Source organism: Oryzias melastigma, linkage group LG11 (assembly GCF_002922805.2).
Source record: "Oryzias melastigma strain HK-1 linkage group LG11, ASM292280v2, whole genome shotgun sequence".
NCBI lineage: Eukaryota > Metazoa > Chordata > Actinopteri > Beloniformes > Adrianichthyidae > Oryzias > Oryzias melastigma.
The window spans coordinates 13,312,137-13,327,305 of NC_050522.1; the positions used below are offsets into that span (position 1 = coordinate 13,312,137).

General features: G+C 42.3%; 1 protein-coding gene across 1 annotated transcript in view; it reads left to right on the forward strand.

Annotated features, from left to right (window-relative positions):
• The first annotated feature begins 200 nt into the window (after nucleotides 1-200).
• LOC112137261 (POU domain, class 2, transcription factor 2) overlaps nucleotides 201-15,169 on the forward strand; it is a 61,274-nt gene continuing 46,305 nt past the window's right edge. The window contains exon 1 of the mRNA XM_024259492.2: nucleotides 201-1,993. Within this exon, the coding sequence (XP_024115260.1) occupies nucleotides 1,894-1,993 (100 nt within the window). The 5' untranslated portion in view covers nucleotides 201-1,893. The remainder of the gene's footprint in view (nucleotides 1,994-15,169) is intronic.

Genomic DNA, 15,169 nt, shown 5'->3' on the forward strand with positions numbered 1-15,169 from the left:
GGAGCGCGTGCGAGAGGATGGGGGGTGGGGGTTGGAGAGGTGTGTGCGCGCGCTCCGCTCGGCTTTCCAGTATCGACTGCGATGTTTAGCGCATGGATTTTTCTATTTAAAAAAATCCATGTCGGTGATCATCTCGAGTGTACGCGCGCGGCACGGAACGGGGAGAGGAGGTGCACTTTTCCCGGGACGCACACACAACCCGTTTGCCTGAATGGGGGGAAAAGCCGCACGTCCAGCTGACATTTGACGCACATTTTACGCGCGCGCAGCCCTAAAATAATTACTAGTTTAGCGCCCGCGGGTGACTCCACGGGCTTTGGTGGTTCACCTCCGTGGAAGGGAGGTGCAGCACGAGGGCTGCAGGTGACCTTGTGGAGGCCGGAGCCACGTAAATCTGTATGAGGGAGAAGGAAGGATCCACCTGCTGAAATATGCATCAAAGGCTCCCGTTTGAATTCATGTCCGCATATTGTGTAGAGGCGATCGATCTGTGGAGGCCAGGCAGGGATGATGTGATTATTGGCTTCATTATAATGAAATAATCAGAAGATCAATGGGCTGGATCTCTGCTCGCCTTGTACGGGATTAGAAAACGTGTTTGGATGTGCGCGTAAATTAAATGTAATTTGGACATAATCTGTGGGAACACGGTTATTGTTGTTGTTATTATTAAAGGGGTGTCACGTGGAGCCCCAGAACTGAAAAATGCCCAACAGAAGGGATGAAAAAGAAATATTTATCAGGGGATGGGGTGTTGAGTTTGTGTGTATCTGCGTGCATATTTGAGTGTGCGCTGGGGGTGAAAGGGGCTCGAGGCAAGAAGGGGAGGGAAGAGGGGGTAAAAGAGAGAGAAGGAGGAAGGGGTGGGGGGTATCTCGCAGTCTGTCTCCCGGTCAGAGCGCTTCGCCGTGCCAGAGTGCGTTCCGGCTGCGCGGCGTCGGACAGAAACCACCGGAGTTTTCACGTCTGCCCGTTCTGATCGGCGCGCGGGGGATTTCTGGCACGCGGGAGACAGCGGCCGATGGAGCAGCGGCGCCAAAGAAAGAACGGCACAGCCTGAGAGGGACCGCGCTTTCTCCGCTCCTCTTCCTCCTCAACTGAAGCGAGGAGGAGAAAGCCGAGGACTGGCGAACTGATTGATATGGATTCCCACGTTTATTTCTCCATCGATTCCTGCTTAATTAGTGACCCCTGCTAGAGAAAGAGGGAGAAAGACACGGCGAGAGGAGGAGAGGGAGGAGCGAAAGTCAGACAAGGGGTGCCTGCGTAAAAGCCTTACTTTAGAATTCCACTCATTTAACCAAATAATCCTTTTGCTTTTTCTTCTGTATATTCTTCAGTGGACCAGCCAGCTACAAACCAAATCTTTTAGGAGAACCAAAAAAACACAAAGAAGCACTCCAGTTGAACAGTTTTCCCATTTTTACTTACGGAGAGGACCGACGCAGGACGGGCTTTGAACCTTTGAATGAGCGCACAGGAGCTTCAATCCCTCTTCAGCAAAGTCAAACCAAATCTGAGCCGGAGTCCGATCGCGGCGCGCATCTGTTCTAGATCCGCATGGCTGATGTGATCCCGTCCAGCAGCCAGTCACCCTGCGAGCTGCATCCTCCTGCACGGAGAAACTGCTGTAGCTTTATTTGTACCCCCACCAACTACTGAGAGATGTGAATCTGTTGAGACGCAGAAGAGAAAAAAAAGGCAAATACTTCGTTTCTTCTCCTGCGTCCATCCTCTCCAGCGTTTACGCACACCTGGAAGAAAACAATAATAGAAGAAGTAGAGACAGGCCAAAGAACCACGGCAGGACGACAGACCGGAGGAGAGGAGAAAGTGAGACTCAAAGAAAAGACAAACAAAAAAAAGCAACGGCCACCAGGTCGACAGAGGACCATGTTTGTCCCCCTGCCGGTGCCCTTCGTCTTTCAGAGAACAGCGTCCGACTTCAGCGCCTGGAGACTCAAGTCCTCGCTGGCTCCGCGGTCCAGCCCCGGTAAGAGGGCTCCCCACGGCCCCTCAGCACGCTGCACCTCCACCGAGTCCCACTGCACAACTCTTTCACAAATAATACATATAAATGTCACATTTAAAGTTTAAAATACATCAAATGAGCTTCAAAGTTTTATAATTGTTGTTTTAAGTATAGCATGCACAAAAGCTTATTAGAGTGCTCATTTTTATATCATTTAATTGCCTTAAATGTTTGTCATTTCTCAAATTTAGCTTAATTTCAAGTGTTTATTAGGAAAAAATCATTAAATATCAAGAATATTTTTACACCTGCTACTTTTTATCCTTCCAGATTATCTTTTTTACATAAAAATATGTTTAAAAATTCATAAAAAGTAATGATAAAAAATATCCAACCTGCCAGTCACACCCCAAATGCAGCATAAACATGCATTTGTGGGTCATTTTTATCCATTCATCCCACTCCTCATCCTCCTCTTTCATTCATCCCTCCTTCCCATCCTGCATCTGTCTCTCCTCCTCCTCTCCTGGAGGCTTCTTGGTCAGGTTTGGGGTTGATATTCATGGTCATCTATCGATCAGGATGTATTGATCCCTGACGGGGGCCACGATGGGAAGACCTGTGTGAGGTTGAGTTTGACTAAAGGGAGAAAGTTTACTGGTGTGGAATGATTCAAGATGCTGGGAAAGGAATATTTTTCCAAGATATTTTCAAATTAAAACAAAAAAAGTCAGATGTTTTACTTTAGAAAGCCTTGATTGATGGAATAAGAAAATCTTCTGCGCTATACTTCATAATTGGATTGTTTTGCTGAACGTCTGTCTGATCTCATCTATATTGTTAAAGGGGTTAAAACCTAAATATGATTTAACATTTTTAAATATATATATTTTTGTTTAATTTTCTGTTTTTTTGGTCACTGGAGTTAAAAACAGCTTAAATATCTGTAATAATGTGTGTTGAGTTTGTGCATGTCTGAGGTGGACAGCTGCTCCGTCTCCACCAGCTCCATCCACCCTGACAGAAATCCTGAAGGACACATTTCTGTGAGTCTTTATGCAGAGCTGTGTCAGACACGCCACAGTAGTACATGGCATCGCCTGAAGTCAGTGTCCGAAGTGGAAAACTGCTGAGATTTTAACAAGAGCTGCTTCTGTTGGTTTTGACAAGCAACTTGACTGTGCTTTTTAGGTGTAAGTTCAATGTCGCTGTGTGTGTTTTTTTATTTTAGAAAATTAAAGAAAAAGAGATCAGGTAAAGAAGATATGTGGACACTGTAAGGAAATTAAGAAAAAGTGGATACATAAATGAACTGAAGGGGGCTGAAATAACATTACAATAAGTGAAAAAAGGAATTTGAACAAAAAAAAAAAACAAGTATATAAAGGAATATATAAATAATTGAAATTATTGTCAACGCAAAGATTCTGTGGAGGAATAAGTCAGAAATTATGACCTTTTCATGCATGATTTAAGGGTGGAAAGTAGGATTAGCTTTGAAGAGAACTCTCTTTTTCCATCTTTGCATAGTTTTCTTATTCCTGCAAAGTCTTTCCTCAAAGCAGAAGCTAGCATCCCCGCTCCCCCTCCTTCCACTCTCAGCTCACATAGGGAGGCTGTTGAATTGGATTTGCCCTGTGTGTTTTGGCTGGGCCATCTAAGCCAGTTTAGCTAACCCTGTTACCCATGATTCCCTGCAACCTCCCTACCTCAAATCCGAGCGATGGCCGGCGTCTGCTTGAGCGCGTGCGCATCTGGGTGATGTGCTCGCGTTATGGGTGGGGGGGAGCACAGACGGGGTGTCAAAAGTCGGAGATGAGGGGGAGTGGGGTTCAGTGGCGGAGCGGGTGGGTTGGGGGGGGCAGACCTGAACAGCAGACGCCAGCAGACAGCGGCTCTGCAGTGGATCTAAACTGAGAGCTTATAGGTTTATTGTTGGCTCGACTCCTAAACACTGCAGCGTTGAAACCACTGACCTCAGCTCGCCGTACACGCAGCCAAACACTTTTATAATAAATAAAAAAACACTTCTTTAGATGTGTTATATTTCTTCATGAGAAGAATAGCATAATGAAATTATAGTTTTACCATTTTTATATGAAGGCATCCCAAATTATGGCGTGTGAGAGCTAACAACACCAAGTGAAATTATAATCCCTTATATTTGTGATTTGTAAAGGAAGGTGGTTTTCTATAAAAAAAATCAAATGAAATCATGTAAGTCTGATGCTTTTGCTGTTTGAGTGTGAGGTTTAATTTCCAATGTGTCATTAATACACAGAGTTCGGAGTTCACATCAATCTGTCTTTTCATATTCCTAATTTTCACAGATTTTAATTTAATTTCATGATTTGTAAAAAGTTTCAGAATTTCATGTGGATCTGTACCAGTCGAAGAGTTGCAACAGATGAAGATGAACCCTGACATCTCCTCCATGTTGCCCCGTCAAAAAACAGCAGGAAGGCATAACTTGCATAGCAGGGGTCCTGTTATTTGTGCAATCGTTTAGCTAAACATTTAGACTTTTAGGTGGCTCCTGTTTTCTTGCAGCGTGTGGATCAGATGAAAGTGTTTTTTTTTTTGTTGTGGTTTTCGGAGCCCAGACTGTGGAGGGCAGCATGAAGGGTGCCTGTGGTCTGTCTCTGCTCTGCACCACAACAAAGAAAATCTAAATGCTCTTTTATTTTATGTACACTGCTGTAAAATCCTCCAGGGGCCCTGTGGCCTCTATAAAACTAAGAGCTGTCCAATTCTGGGGATGCTTTATTTATGTTGGTTTCTCAGAGAGGCCTCTTATTGGAGCTGCCGTTATTCGGCCAAATGTTCATTTTGACCCTCCGGTCCAGCCTGCTCACTTCAGCCTGCTCCCTGTCGTCTGGGATCGTTCCATCAGGAAAAATGACAAAATAAATTGTTGATTGTAGAAAAAAGACCAGCGTCAAAGACACAAAAATGTAATTAAAAACGGCAGAAAAAACCCCAGCATAGTTTAGACAACATGGCGGAGGTGCTCTTTTCACAACACTGCAGAGTTGAAGCAAAGACCTCCTTCCCACACATTCACCAGCATCTCACACACAAACAGTGTTCAGAGTTGCTGCCCCCCCCTCGCCCAGATTTGCACCTCGCACAGCCTGGGAGCTTGTTGTGGTGTCAGGGTTACAACAAACTGAGCCCAGCAGAGGCCGGCATAATTATCCGTCAGTGTGTGAAAACTGTGCATTTGTGGTGACTGTGTGTATGTTCATCAAAGTTCGTGTCTGTTAAACAGTGTGTATTTGGTCTGAAGATGATGCCTCGCTGTTGTCAGAACTTTGTAAACATTTGTGGTTTTTTGGGAGAATTCATGCAGACTGGAATGTATGTGTTTGTGAATGTGTGTGTGTGTGCACAGACAGTTAGACAATTCAATAATTGCACGTTGAGGTCAGTTATGGATCGTTCCAGCATGTGTGGTAAACCACAAGAAGCTCATAGCTGCACATTGTGTGAGTGGTTTTAACCTTCCACCAGTATTGATTAGCAGGCATTGACTTCTCTCCCACCACTCTACGTGTGCGCGTGTGCATGTGTGTGTGTGGATCGCTGATGTGTGGGCTTGAGAATTTGCGGTTGCGCATGGCTTGTGAATATGTGAATGTGTGTGGCCACCTCAATGCTCGCCGTGAATGTGAAGGAATGGGAGATGGTGCGTGCACACTGGGACACCTGACTTTGCATTCATGTGTGTGCACGTGCGTGTGTATGGATCAGGCTTTAAACGCCGCGGCATAGTTGGTAAGTCCCGGTGTTAACGTGATTGCGAATGACAAAGCGTCCAGGCGGGTTTGTTAACTCCATAATGGGGAATCAATAGACACAACACAGATGTCAATACAACATGCTTTATTGCGTTAAACCGCCATACTCCCACCCTGGGCGGGTGGAAGACTCACACACACACACAGAAACGCACTGCATCCAAGAATGCATCTGCCACTTAAAATTCCTGCACACATTACAACACAGAACATTTGTCTTGTTGTTTTTGTGTAGATTGAGATTTCATTTTAAAAACTTAGAGCCGTCTTTCCGCCTTCTTTTCTATCATTGAAGACAGGATCAAATGTCTATTTCATCAGATGTTTCCAGACACAATTAATCTGGGAAACTCTGTTAAATCAGTCAGCAAATGAACTGAATTAACTGCCTGGAAAAATCTTGGTTTCTTATCCAAACTGAGTTCTAACAAAGAAGTAGGTTGGTTCTGTGAGCATTCTATTACTTTTCAATACACTAAATAAAACCTCAAGTTTTCTTTTAACTTGAAATGCATGTCTTCCCCCTGGATTATTTGTCCGTAATTCGCAACAGGGTTCACTTGCAAGTGAGCTGAGGTCGATGTTTACTTATGTTGTCTACTCCTAGAGTTAAATAAGCTAAACATAAATGTGCCCACAAATATTCCTCATTATTGAAATCCTTCAGATTTAGAAAATGAGCTGACACAGGAAAGATTTTACATTTTAAGCATCAAAAGAATCTAGATATGTTTTTGTTCTTTTAGTTTTCTTAAACTTCTCGCCCTTTTTTTGTCGTTTAATTTTTTAACGGGCTGGTCTTGTACAGCACATGTTGCTGTTCATTCTTTAGATCTACCAGGGTTTTGCTTTTCGCTGGTGATTATAACTGGATTAAGTGTTCAGACGATCATAACCCAGAATTATGGGCTGGGTAGCACTGCAGTTAAACGTCTGATGAGAGAACTGTCACAACTCTTAACATTACAGAGGATGGCTTTCGGACTTTCATCTAAGAACTGGATGTTTTTTTTTTTTGCTCTGGCCCAAACCTCATTACATACACACACAAAAAAAGATTTTTTATTTGCTGGGGTAGCCTATACTTCTTTTAAGTTTTTGGGGATATTTTGAAGTAAAACAGAAGTACAGCAGAATCATTTGAAGTTAAGTTTTACAGTAGAAATGTATTTTGACATTTTTGTGTCATTCAAAGTTATTTTTTGTGTTTGCTTTCATTAAAAACGCTAATAATAGTAATATGTGGGAATTGTCCTTATACTTGTTATTTTGATATTCTTTTAAATTAAGCAACAATATGTTGCTAAAACAAGAAGCAGTTTTGGGGTTTTCACTCCTTAACTCATTTGCATTGTTTGATTGATGTTTACACAAGGTTTTTTTTAAGTTTAAGGCCATTTTGTTGACAACATTTCAAAAGAATATCGTGCTGAAAAAGGGAATTCGATCCAAGTTCGATCAAAGGAAACGGCATGTAAAAATAATTCTCATAAATGATCTTCAAGCGCTTACAAACCTGTGTGTGCAGCCTTGAACTCACTTTTACACTCAAAAGCAGATACACACTCAGATGTTTTTATTTTTGTTAGACAATAAAGAGCACTTTGCTTTCTGCTACCTGCTGTGCAGATATGAAGAGAAAGTCTCGCTGTTATCAAAACATGGTCACTTGAACCCGCCCCCCTTTTTCCCTTACGTCCGTCTCCGGGTGTCGGTCTTTCCAACTATAAACTCCTTTTGTTACCGTGGAAACATTCATAGACCATTAGACACACTCATAAGAGGAAAAGAGTTCAGGTAAACGCTGTTGTCTGCACATAAAGCACATGCATGCTGCACTGGGCGGTCAACTTGGTTGGCCCTAATGGTCCCAAAGACCATTAAAGGCTAAATTGGCTGTACTCAAGCTATGTGAGTCTGCCCCATGTGTCCTGGCCTGGGTATGCATTCAGGAGTCATACATCACTGTGTTTTCACTATGTATGACCATGGAAACACGAGTAGGATGTGTACTTCATAAGTACTTATAGTTTGTATAAAATGGCTGTTCCCTAATGGCTTGTGCCAGCGTTGTGGATGTAGGTGTGTGAGCCTTTTCCTCGTCCACTTTACACTCTCGCTAAATAATGAATCGTGGACACAGCAAGGGACTTTTTCTGGTTTAACGCCAGTACGGACCCTTAATCGAACGCACTCTGGGCGCTCGGTCCCATTGTCCAACAAGATGTCTGTAGATAGGCTTTTCTCCTTGTGCACATAAAGAACTCTTTGCCTATTCACTTCCCTCACAGCTTATAAGGCTGTCTCCTCGCGCGTTTCTACCTCTCACTTTTACCTCACCCTTTTCCCCTGCCTCGGTCCACACTGCAGCCTGTTGTGTTCAGCCAGAAGATGTGACAGCAGAAAGAAAAGAGAACAAATGAAGGAAGGAGACCGGTGGGAAGGCCACTCAACACTTTAATGGCTCATCTGGACGGACCGCCACTTTCCATCTAATGATTAGGTGTGTCTGTGAGGTTAGACCTGTGCTTAACAAGCAGTCCTCATCAAAGTTATTCCCCATGTCATCAAACCAAAGAAAATACTACATTTTTCATTAAAATAACATAGAGAGGCATTACTACTACACCTGGTTCCAAGAAAGTATAAAGCTAGAGTTTTATAAATAACAATTAAAAGAACAAAATCCACTTTAGAAGTGTGATTGTGGACCAACCTTGTTTTGGACCAATCTAAAATAGTCTAATTCTGATTGATGGTTTAGATCATCGTCTTGCTCAATGACTTGATCAAAGACTGAGAAACAGACTAGCAGCCAGTTTTGTCACAGTATTTCTAAATTCAAGATTTTCTAACATGAGGTGGAAAAAACAGCTCCTGAGCGTGATCCTCCCACCACCATGTTACAGTAATGCCTGAGTTACAGTATTCCCCTCTTATTTTGGGGGGTTGGGGACCAGCAACATCCGCAAAAACCCATTATCCGCAAACACGGAGAACCCCCACCCCCGCTTCCCTCGAACGTTAAGTTTCATACAAGCATCTTGAGTTATCTTGAGTTTTTGTGTTGAACAGGAAGATTCACGTGACTGAAAAAAATCTGCAAATACGTGGAGCCGCGAATAATGAAACACGAATAAGCGGGGGAACACTCTACACTGGTTCGTCTCCAGTGCGTCTCCATTGCTTTGCGTCTCTGTGGCATTGCTTTCACCACAAACAAACTGAGAATTCATTAATTAATCAGAATGTTTACATTGCCTGTATCATGTCTGCGTCTGACGTCTGTCTCCACTCATTGCAATGCAAGCTTTACGCAGGAGCTTCCAGTCCGTCATTGCATCAGTTTTGTGACAAAAAGCTGAAGAAACTAGAAAGAGGTCCTTTTAAACTTCGGTTCTACTTTCAAGATAACATTTTTACAAAATTGTATTTTTATAAAATTTTTAAAACATTTTTTTTATTTTATAAAACGTATTTGTGCCATATTGTACCCACACAATATGACACGTTAACACTGCAGATAACACTATCATCCATTTTGCCAGGTACGACGAAAGTTTAATTTTGGAAGCACAAAAACACAACATGACTTATGACACAAAATAAAGTTCTATTCACACCCCTGTGTTCCGCATTGTTCCTGAACACATTTTACCTGAGTTCAGTTCAGTTCTTATCACGTGAGGGGACTCTAGTGTAGAACGAACACAGTGGGATTCAAAAACAAAGGTGCCCAGTTCACCAAATCCAAAATGTATTCTATGTGATTCCCAGTGTTATTGTCTTCCGGTAGGTCTCTTTTCCAGGAACTCCAACCTTGGTGTCCGTTTGCTAAAAAATTCACTGTCCCTCCTCTGAATGCATCATTTCAATCTGGCAGCCCTGCGTTTATCTCAAAAACATCAAACAGGAGCTGTTAATTGTATAAAATGCCTCTTCAAAAATTCACAACCAAACTCCAACCCACACTATAAGACAGAACATACCGGAAAACACTTTTAAGCTCTTAAATATTTTTTCTTCTTCTTTCTTTCTTTGATGAATAGAGCCCATACTCTCCCACTTACTGTAAGGGGGGATTAACAGTGGCATCTCGCTCGCCCAGATTTAAATTGGCAAATTGAGCAGGAAGAAAAAGGTGTGGAACACCTGGTGTGAGTGGGTCCTCATAAACAATGCATCTGGAAATGGAAGAGCATAGCCCTGAGCAATAAATTATTCAAAGTATAGCACAAAAATGCTGGTTTAACACCTGATTAATAGATCTAGTCTGTTTTTAACCTGAAAAAATGTATGTGACTTGTCTTAGTTTACAGTTTTTTTTATGCGTTTTTACTTTTACGGAATCGGAAAATGTTCACTTTAGATCAGAAAACATCAGGATGTAATACTAATCTTCACCACATGTGCATCAGAAAGTCCTCACTTTAGTTCTCCAAGTGTCCAGTTGATTTTGACATTGGTCCTGTCCTGTATGCACAAACATATGGTAAAGGTCTTGAAATAAATTCCCCAGATTGTTGACTTAGGAAAAAAATTGCAAACAAAACAGAAAATAATTTATCATTTTTTTTACCTTTTCCCCATCTAACCACAGAGCTTTCTGTGATATTTTTGGTCCAAAGTCTGTCAGCGCTATCTTTCATGTTTTTTGTTTTTTACTTGCAGTAAAATAAACATGGAGAATTGATTTTAGGAATTCTTCAACCCAAAATTTTTAAAAAATTGAATTTTGATGTTACAAGGTGGATCTAGTTTTAAAGGCTGCTGCAGTTCTGTAAGTTTGTCTGTAACGTCCGTCAGTGTTTGCTGCTGTGTGTAATACAGACGTGCTGGTCTTTTGTGCCAACCTGAAGGCAGGGATCTTGTTCCTCAGCTTGCATGAATAGAGAGAAGAGGGCTTAGGAAAGGCTCCTGTCCTCCTTCACAGCTTTCTGACATAATGAAGCCAGTGTGTGATCTCGCACAAAGCCTTCCTGTGGAAGTGTGAGTAAGCTCGTCTTGATGTACGCTCTAGCCGTCTCAAAGGTGCAGGACTTTTATAGAGATTAAAATGACAGAGCCGTGGATAAGAGGAGCGTTGTGTGCGTTTCTGCGCCTGTGTGTGTTGGAGCTGTCTCTTCTGAGTGTTTGCATGTTTATGCGCGCCTCTGTAATGCAGTCTCCTCCTTTGCAGCACCGCAGAGACGTTTAATGCTCGCCAACTTAGTTTGTACCAAGTAAACCACACACAGTGAGCTTACACGTGTCCTTTGTACGGCACTTTTGTATGCCTGTAATTGTGATTGACTAGCTGTGTGTGTGTGTGTGTGTAACCAGGCAGCATAAATCTTTGCAGGCAACAATGCCATTCTTTCCACCGCTGATACATTTAGCTAATAAAGTTGGTTGAGAAAAGTGAGGTTAGTTAGATTGGATTCCACCTCTTTTGTCTCCTCTTCCGACCCCCCCTCCATCCACCAACTGCAGGTCAGTGCTGTTTTGGGCTTGAAGGAAGATTTAGACCCCCCAATTTAATTTAGCAGACAAGAGTTATGGTAATGAACTTTGGGGCAAGAAGGGGGCTTTAGATGAAAGAGGACGATGGATAGGAAGTGGGGGCAGGGGTTCCCCACATTTACCTCAGAAACACCTCGTCCTTCCTGTCCTTCTACCCCTTAAGCCTGCCTTATTGAGGGGGCCAGCAGTGACTGTGAAGGGTTTTTAGTGAAACGAGAATATCATGCAGGGAGGGGGGGGCAGTATGTATGCACAAAGACAGAAGTAAAGTGACAACAATAGACGATGGAGAGTGAAAGGAATGGTGGGAGGGCGGGAGGTGGACAGGCGGTGGGTCCAGCCCTTTTTAATAAATCTGAGTGCTCTGGTTAGTGCCTCAATCTCCTGTACCCAGCTAAACCCATGAAGCACACAAACATACAGACGTGCACACGCTCCCAAATCATGCACTTACTCTCCGTGACTCATTTTCACCCACATATATTTTCACCAGACAACAATCTCAAGGGCTTTTACAAGGTGTTTTTGTCAGATTGTACAGCTGATGCCGCTCATAACTGAACTGTCCTCCAGATATAGGCACAAAGTATGAAAAACTCAAGTGTTTTGGTGTTTTCATGCTAATTTGGTTTTCTTTTTTTTCCACCTTGGGAGCATTTGTTTTGTTGGCAATCCTCCTGTCCACACTCCTGTCAATACGGCAGAAAAGGTACCAAGTGGTGGAAAGATGTGAAATTTCAACAAGCGTAAAGACAGTGTGAAAGCAGTGCTGGACACTGAACCACTCCCCTTCAAGTGCCTGCAAGGACTGTGTATGCTGCAGGTAATGCACACACCGAATCCTGCTTGGAAGCTTTTTGAGTGCCGGTTAAATTAAAGCAAAAAAAAAAAAATAGTGGTCATATGCTGTGCATTTCTTGGTCCATTTGCTTGTTTTTTAAGGTGTCATTTTCTTATTCGTCACAGATAACTGGTCTTGGAGACAGTAATATTTGGTGGACGTAAATCTTTACCTGTCAGAAGCATCAAGGGTAAACATCAGGTTGAGGTCCCAGCCACTCGAGTGGAAAGAGCAAAAACCTTTCTCTACACCTTTCATTTTCCACCAACATTTAACTCCCATCAGGAGTGAGACTGTGAAAAACCACAGCATTGTGTGCATAAAGAAGTTTTGTACATAATGAGTCTGTGTCCTTGGTATGGCTGTTGCCGCTTCCATTGACTCACATCAACCTCTCTAAACCCAGCCAGTTCAGGGCCACTCTGTTAGTCAAAAGGCACCAAAATACATGAAGGAAATGACAAAGATAAGTACTTTTCAGGAGAAGCTAAGTGGAGGCGATACACCACTTCATCATCAAACACCTCTCTTGATGCTAAACAGCGTGAAATGTTATTGAGAATGGAGTGGAGCTAAAGTACCTCATAATGACACCTGAACACAGTGTCTGTTCTGAATGAACATTAGTTTATTCATCTTCAGTTGTTAAAGGTAAATGTAAATTTGAGTAAACTGACCTATCTTGGCTTTGAAGCTCAGATGAATAAAAGGAAACGTATGTTTTTTCATCGAGTTACCCAGCTCTTTTGTGAGGTTTTTTCTGTGCAATGTAGAGTAGCCTCCACATACTGAGATCCAAACTTTCCAAGAAGGCATTAAAAATGTAGAGATGCTTTCCTGTGGGTTCCTGAAGTGTTGTCATTTTTCATTCTGCCGAAACAGGGAAAAAACAATTGTTCAGGATCGGAACTAATACAAAAAAAACACGCATACACACACAAACGGCCTCTTTTGTGTGTCCTAATTTTTGAAACGTAAATCTAAAAATTTTCCTCCAGTGAGTGGAACAACCTCTGAATCAAATTGAGGATTTTTCTCTAAATGTTTTTATCCATCATCGCAGCGGCCTTCTCCCTCCGTAGAACTCAAAAACTTCTCTCTAATGGTTCAGGAAAGGAGGCGAAGGCTTGACAATCATGCTTCCAATGTTTCACAATAAGGTGCGTCCACTCCAGGCAGTCAGATATGTTTTCTAAACAAAATGCACATCATTTTTTGTACTTTATTTTGTTTGCTATAGAGTGGATCTGCATTTACAGTGTTATCGACCTGCACCATACGCAAACAGAGTCCAATGTTGAAGGGCTCGCCGAGTAATTTGAGTGGCAAAGTTAGGAGAAAGCTTGACGTTTGTTGAAAGTCCTGCTTTGATCATCTTTTGTTGATCTATTGTAAAAACGTTTCCAGTGGTCTTTTAATTATGATTGTGATGTTTTAGCCAATATAAAAAAGCCTGTGTTGTTTTCTAGGACATAGTTTCTGCTGAGCGGCAGGAGTTCATTAGAAATTCACTTCTGAGTCGTGGACGAGATAGTTGGCACAGCATAAGCCTGCTCCCGTTTCCCATTATCCGCATGCTCTCCCACTAGCTTACAGTCCTTCACACCCCAAAAATGACTTGCAATATTGGAGATATCTAACTGTACAGTTTGAGGCAGATGCCAGCTCTGACAAAGAAAAAAAAAGACGTGCTTGGATCTATTTGTCAACAAGTGGATGCAGAACCAGAGCAGGCAAATCATGACCCACAGATTTTAGCTTCTATGTCACACCTACAAGGTTTTTCCAACAGCATTTTTGCAGCCGCTCCTGATTCAGAACAATTTGAATGAAGAAATACTCAGGAATGCAGCTTAAGTCAAATTTTCTTTACCTATTTTTTCCATCATCAGAAAAATGGTACCAAAACACGTTAAAAACACCAAAACCCAATTTTCATCAGCTTGGATCTTTAAATGAGGCTTGGTTTATTGCCTTTATGGAGTCTTATGATATTTTTCTGATAAATGGAGAACAGAGGTTTTTAAAATAACAACAGAGATGTCACTGGCAACACCTAAATATTACACGCTCTTTCTTCGACTGTTTATGCTGATTGTGTAAGCACTTCACTACCGTGAAGCGTTGCTCGTCAGTCCAAGGCTTCTTTTCTCCCCTTCAGAATCCACTGGAATTACGTCAGTTGCATAAATGGCTGGAGAGTTAGAGTAATTAATCATCATTAATTTAGGTACATTCTAATTTAGTCTACAGCACATTTGTTTTCAGGGTTGCACCTTTCGATACATAAATACAAAAGAGTAAAAGTTATTCTGTACAATCTTCCCATTTTTGACTGACTTCTAGTGTCTTTCTTGAACAACCACCATCACATAAGTGAGTCTTCAAACATGCAGAGCTTGTTTACCTATCCACAGTGTAGCCTGGAGTGACTTTTTATTTTGTGAGAGAAGATCTTTATTTTGAGGGAATTTTGGGGCTTTGCATAATTTAAAGCAGCTTTTGTGGGCTGTGAAGTTGCAGGTTACTGTTTGCCTGCTCAGAGGCCAGACTCACTTAATCGCAGATTTGAACACATAATCGTCTTCACACACCGTGGATCCAATCTCTCCGCATAAAGTACACACACATTTACTACATCAGATAAAAAAATGGGAAATTCTTTTTTTTTTCCCCAACCTTTTTCCTACCCTCCCTTCTCACCTCCTTATCATTGCACCCCTCATCTCTTCTTCTTCATCCTTTTTTATTATCCTGCGCTTTTTTTTCCGTCGGCGGAGGAGTGCACTGTCCAGAAATGAAATTAATCTGTTGTACGACACCCCTCCCTCCCTGCTTTCCCTTACTCCTCCTCCTGCATCTCAATCTCAATCCTCCTTTGCTCTCCAGGGAAGATTGAGCTCGTCACTTCAACCTCTTCATATTGGATATGCATCTGTTAGCCCACTCGGCCTTCTCCCTAACACTTCCTAGCTCAAAGTTCACACACGCAAAGGTGCTTTCACACACATGCGTGCTCCAACATGGACACAGCACGCTCACACACTTCCTACC